This window comes from Watersipora subatra, chromosome 5 (genome assembly GCF_963576615.1).
Source record: "Watersipora subatra chromosome 5, tzWatSuba1.1, whole genome shotgun sequence".
In the NCBI taxonomy this organism is placed as follows: domain Eukaryota; kingdom Metazoa; phylum Bryozoa; class Gymnolaemata; order Cheilostomatida; family Watersiporidae; genus Watersipora; species Watersipora subatra.
Window position 1 is genome coordinate 52,730,718 of NC_088712.1, and position 6,902 is coordinate 52,737,619.

Genomic DNA, 6,902 nt, shown 5'->3' on the forward strand with positions numbered 1-6,902 from the left:
CTGAATGGATTTTCTAGAAGTTTTTAGAATAATTGTAAAGAGGTATAAATAGCCTGACTGCAGCAGTTCAAGGAAATTCAGTTTACATTATACATGTCTACAAGTCAGCAATAAAGGATTATTTTATAATCTCACAGCAATCCTCGGCATATTATTATATAGACACTATATTACTTATACATAGTTAGCCGCAGTATTACACCCGAACATCTTAACTCTTAGCCTTGTGCAGACATCAGGATACAATCACAACACCAGATATCTCGAACCTGTCACATTGCATCACCACTTTGTGACAACTTGGGAGCTTGTCCGGGATTATCTACCGTAGATCAGGATTATATCAGTCTAACTCACGCAAGACATAAAGAGTACCAAAAGACAGTCAGTAATGGCGGAGACTAGTATGAGCAGTATGCGGAGGGCAATGGATATGGGCGAGAAACTTGGATTAAAGGATGCTGAGCTAGACAAATTTATTGAAGAGAACGAACCAAAGTTCGCAGCGGAGATTGAACGCGAGGAGAGACGGATGGGACGAGAAGCCAAAAAAGAGGCCGAAGCTGAGGACAGACAACTCCAACACCAAATGCAAATGAAGCAAATGGAGATAGACAGCCGGAAACAAGCAAGAGAATTGGAGATGCAAAGAGAGATAGAAGAAAAGAGGTTAGCGCATGAGCTCGAGATAAAAAAACTGGAAGTGGAGAATATTAGGATGGATGACTCCAAAAATGAGAGTACAGGACTAGAGTGGGTTAGCAATAAACCTAAACCGCTACTATCAGTGTTTGATGAGAAAACAGATGACATGGATAGTTACCTGCAGCGATTTGAATGGATAGCTGAAAACTATCAGTGGGATAAAGCTGAATGGTCATTCCATTTGAGCCAATATCTCAAAGGTAAGGCTACAGAGACTTACACTAGAATGGTGGCAGAGAATAGGAAGGACTACGATCAGGTGAAGGAAGCTCTGTTAAAGCGCTACAATTTCACAGAGGAAGGCTACAGAAAGCGATTCAGAGAGAGTAAAGCCAAGCACGACGAAACACCACAACAATTTCTAGTACGACTCAGAACCTACATTGACAAGTGGGTGGAGCTATCGAACTGCAAAGACCTGAAAAAACTCAACTTGCGAGAACAATTCATAGCGGCATGTCCTACGAATCTTGCTGTACATCTAAAGGAGATGAAATTTGACAGATGTGTTGAGTTGGCTGAAGCTGCTGACCGATACCTGACAGCTCATGCTCGCAAGATGTCATTCATAAAAAAGACAACTCCAAATGAGACAACCATCACCGGCCACAGTTATAACGAAAAGGGGCATATTGCAAATCGGTGTAATAAGAAGCCTCAAAAGTACTGCGCACACTGCAAGATGAATAACCATAACACAACCGAATGTCGAAGACTCAAGACACCTACGCACAAGGCGGGTGTAGCTGAAGGGGAGACAAATCCAGAAGGACAGAATACGGATGAAATTAAGTTAAGTTGGAAGCGTTACGTACAAGTAGCATGTTGTAAAGGTAAAGTTGGTAAAATGGAGAATGGAGTAAACCTGGTTGGAGGTTATGTAAATGGTAAGCAGGTGGAGATGATTAGAGATACTGGATGCACCACAGTAGTGGTCAAGAAATCACTGGTAAAAGCTGATCAGTACACAGGAGAGGAAGGATATCTACGAATGGCAGATAATACTGCTAGAAAACTGCCATTCGCCAAAATCAGCATTGATACACCATTCTATCAGGGAGATATAACGGCGATGGTTATAGAGACACCCATTCACGATTTAATGCTTGGAAATATTTCAGGCGCTCGATCCCCATGTGATCCACTACCAGAATAGGATCAGGAGTGTTCTGTGGTTACACGCGCACAAGCTATAGAAAATAAACGAGGAAAAAAACCATTATCAGTTGTCAGCAATGAAAACATCGAAGTAAACAGAGAAGACCTCATCAAGTCACAGAGAGAAGACGATTCTCTAAAGAGGCTGTATGATGCTACAGAAGCAATAACGAAAGGCAAACAACAAACCAGGTTCATGGTGAAGAAGGACATCCTTTATCGTGAATATCATCACCCAGGGTATAACAGCGGACAGCCGATAAAACAAGTAGTTGTACCGAAAACTCTACGTGTCGCTGTGATGAGACACGCCCACAATTCTTTATTGAGTGGACATCTGGGAATCCGTAAAACTATTGATCGAATCCTAACCAACTTTTTCTGGCCGGGTCTACATGATGAGGTTGCGAGATTCTGTCGATCCTGCGACATCTGTCAACGCAATGTAAAGAAAGGTTCAGTACAGAAGGTTCCCCTACATCGGACTCCACTAATTGAGACTCCATTCAAGCGCTGTGCTGTCAACTTGATTGGACCGATTAACCCTCCAAGTGAAAAAAGGCATAGATATATACTAACTCTGGTGGACTACGCTACTCGATACCCCGAGGCTGTTCCACTGAAAGAGATAAGCTCAGAAGCAGTGGCTGAAGCTCTAATCGACATTTACAGTCGGGTTGGAATACCTGAAGAAGTAATCAGTGATCGAGGGACCCAATTCATATCTGAGTACATGGAGGAGTTCGCCAGACTACTCGGCATGAAGCAGATGCCGACAACTCCCTACCATGCTATGGCTAATGGACTGGTGGAGCGATTCATTGGCACACTGAAGTCAATGCTGAAAAATTTATGCCATCAGGAGCCAAGGCAGTGGCACAGATACATAAACCCGGCCCTATTTGCCTACAGAGAGGTCCCACAGGAATCTACTGGATTCTCACCATTCGAGCTGTTGTACGGAAGGACAATACGAGGGCCGATGGATATTCTACGACAGCTATGGACACAGGATGATGCTGTTGGAGAGACCAAGAGTAGCTACCAACACGTGTTTGATCTGCGTGCTAAGCTGGAAGATACGATGGAGTTGGCCCAGAAAGCGCTAGAAGGAAATAAGCAGAGGTACAAGCATTACTTCGACAAGAAGGCAAAGAAAAGGGAATTTCAAAAAGGTGACAAAGTTCTCATCCTGCTCCCTACTAACCACAACAAGTTACTAATGCATTGGCAGGGACCATACAACGTAGAAGAGAAAGTCGGGATAAACGCATACCAAGTTCAGGTCAAAGGTAAAAGCCGAACTTACCACGCTAACATGCTGAAGAAATACTACGTGAGAGATAGTGAAAAGGAAATAACTGAGGCAGCTGGTATCGGAGAAGTAGAAGAAGAGGAAGGCACACTGGTTGAGTTGTATTCGGAAAAGTCAGTCGGAACTGTGAAAGATCTGAAGATGGGAGAAAATATATCTGATGAGCTGAGAAAGCAGATCACGGACATTGTCAAGGACTACACAGATATATTCACAGACAGACCGGGAAACTGCAATCTTATCAAACATCCAATTACTCTAACCAGTAACAAGCCCATCAAATCTAAACCCTACACATTACCTTATGTGGTGAGAGAATCACTTAGAGAAGATATAAAAGATATACTGAACACAGGGATCATCAGAGAATCAAACTCTCCATATGCATCACCAGTCGTACTCGTGAAAAAGCCTGATGGATCCAATCGACTATGTGCTGACTACCGGAACTTGAACAAAATAACAGTATTCGATCCAGAGCCAATGACAACAGCAAGCGATCTCTTTCAGAAGATGAGCGGTGATCACTACTTCTCTAAGGGCTAAGGGCTACTAAGGGCTACTGGCAAATTCCTGTAGAGAAGAGTGACATACCGAAGACTGCATTTGTCACTCCAGATGGGCAATACGAGTTCATCAGGATGCCGTTTGGGATGGTCAACTCTGGAGCAACATTTGTACCTGACATGAAGAAGCTATTAAAGGATTTACCAGGAGTAGACAACTACATCGGTGACATCATCGTACACACTGCCAAATTGGAGGATCACATGGACACACTGAGAGAACTCTTCACTCGTTTGGCCAAGGTACAGCTCACAATCAAACCGACAAAATGCTACCTCGGTGGAACATCTATAGAGTTCCTAGGTCACAAGATCGATCGGGGAGAACTGAAACCGATGGAAGACAATGTGGAGAAAATCACTGAAGCTCCAAGGCCTCTGACTAAGACTCAAGTATGGTCGTTTCTAGGATTGACGGGCTACTACCGAGAGTTCGTCCCAAATTACGCGGTGATAGCAAGTCCTCTGTCGGACTTGACTAAAAAAGGACAACCTAATAAAGTTATCTGGACAGATGCACAAGAGAAGGCATACCGGAAATTAAGAGCGACCATAACCGAGAAACCAGTTCTGAAACTACCAGACATAACGAAGCAGTTCACCTTAAGGACTGACGCGTCGGACACTGGACTCGGAGCTGTACTACTACAGGAACATGATAGAAAGATATTTCCTGTCAGCTATGCTAGCAGAAAACTACTGGACCGTGAAAGGAATTACTCAACAATAGAGAAAGAATGCCTGGCAATTGTATGGGCTGTAAAGAAATATCTACCATATCTCTACGGCGTGGAGTTCATACTACAAACGAATCACCAACCACTAACCTACATCAATCGAGCAAAGTATGAGAACAGCAGAGTGATGAGATGGGCACTATATCTGCAGGATTATCGCATGACGGTGGAATCGATCAAAGGGAAAGACAACGTCGAAGCGGACTACATGAGCAGAATAGACTCAGAATCTTAATGCTGGAAATTTGACTATAAATTTCCTCTTGAATGGGGAGTTGTCACAGATTCTGAGTGCTGTATATAGTATCATAAATAAAGTTATAGCATGACAATGGCTATTGCGCAATACGCTGATGAGTCATGATCATAAATTTAGAAGCATTGTTCTATTACTAGATTTTTCCTGAATGGATTTTCTGGAAGTTTCTAGAATAATTGTAAGGAGGTATAAATAGCCTGACTGCAGCAGTTTAAGGAAGTTCAGTTTACATTATACATGTCTACAAGTCAGCAATAAAGGATTATTTTATAATCTCACAGCAATCCTCGGCATATTATTATATAGACACTATATTACTTATACATAGTTAGCCGCAGTATTACACCCGGACGTCTTAACTCTTAGCCTTGCGCAGACATCAGGATACAATCACAACACCAGATATCTCGAACTTGTCACATTGCATCACCACTTTGTGACACTGAGTAAAAGTTAGTTAAAGGAATTTAAATTTTCTGTTTGGTTTGAATTGTCAGAAATGCTCTAATTGTTCATAAAATATATGACTAACATTATCATAAAATTTGGATTTCATTATTATTGTTATATTCATGCTACCATTACTAATATAGGCTTTGCAGATCACTTTAAGCGATAATTTTAATATTCAGAAATAATAATTCTGACTGTTTTTCTAATTCAGATTATTATAATCTAATAATATGTTCAAAAATATCAAAGCACAGGGAGATATGTATTATAAGTTTTTATATATTACTTAGAATGCCTTTGGTTTATTATATAACAATATGTAACCTTTTGTTGCATAATAGTAAACAGAAATTGTACAAAGGGTTAAATATTCTGCAGCTTGTTGACATTTGAATAAACAAAAACTTTGCAGATTTATAATACCTTGAGAAATAACAACAAATAATTTGATGTTTACAGAGAAATAGAAAGAAAGGTGAAATGGTTAATTCCAAGAAGTGCAGGGCACAAAGTCCTTTGTGATGCGTTAGGGCAAGCGAAACTGCTAAACACATTGCGTCTGTTGAACCATGGTCAACACACGGGTGCTTTAAAAAACCTCCACAGCCTGATATCAAGTTATGCACCAAAGCGAATAGACTTTGATCCCCCAGGATATTTTACAAGAATTAAACTAGCAGTGATAGATCACAACGCAAATGTGGGAAGAGAAGTTCTTACTGGTAAGCTGTTTCTACTACAAAATTATACATGGATTATACTACTCTTCAGCAAGGATACAACTTTTACAGAATTCAACTTATTCAAATTATAAATACTATGCAGTTCTTTGTATAACACAATTTAGAATTATTTAACATAAGCTGTTAAATGTGGTGTGTTTATGTCATTGCACAAGTCAAATGGTTGAAATATAATTATTTCTCAAACCATACATTATTCACTTATTCACTGTACAAACCATGAAGATCAGCTAAATAATGTTGCTGTCAGATTCAGTTAAAAGATTTATAAAAAACATATTTTGCTCAACTCACAACTGAACTTACATTAATTTCCTTCATCTATAATAAAAAGCTCCACTTCATCTGCGTCATTCTGATCTTCATCTTCTGATTCCACATTTTTAAGCCTACATAACTCCCATTTGGATCAGGCCGCATTGTGCTTATGTAGGCAACAACGCATGAAGGAACAACTTTCCGGTTTCTTCTTCCAAGGTACCCGTAGATGAAATCTATATAGTTTCTATGAGCATGGTGTCTGTAGTTTAAATTAATCATGTTAGTAAACAGAAGAGCATCCCCTCTGAAGCCAAGATACCATTGATGCTTGAACCATGAGAGTTGTGTGGCAACTTTCCCTAATATCTGATGTATTAGTAAATTAGACTGCAGGATGCAGCTATTTATACTGGGAACATACTGGTAATCCTGAAAGATTGTATTAGCCAAATTTTCAGTGTTGTGACATACTTTTACATAAGCTGGTGGCAAGTCAGAACAATTGCCACACTTGCAAAATTTTTCTGGAGTTGGTAAGACGTCAGTGGAGGTAGTTGTAGGCGAAGCAATTGTAGTTGAAGCAGTGGTAGTAAAAGTAGTGCTCGTGGTCATTGCTAGTAGTATAGTAGGAGCAGATCTACACACATTTGCACTTAAAGTTGGATTTTGGGTACATTTTAGCCCGAGAACCTCGGAGAATGGTGT

The 6,902-nt window shown here is 40.4% G+C and overlaps 1 protein-coding gene across 1 annotated transcript; it reads left to right on the plus strand.

Moving 5' to 3' along the window:
• Positions 1-391: 391 nt before the first annotated feature.
• Positions 392-4,716, plus strand: LOC137397454 (uncharacterized). Its single transcript, XM_068083744.1, is given in 3 exon segments — positions 392-1,841; positions 1,932-3,718; positions 3,721-4,716. Coding segments are annotated over 3 exon segments (4,233 nt in total).
• Positions 4,717-6,902: the final 2,186 nt, after the last annotated feature.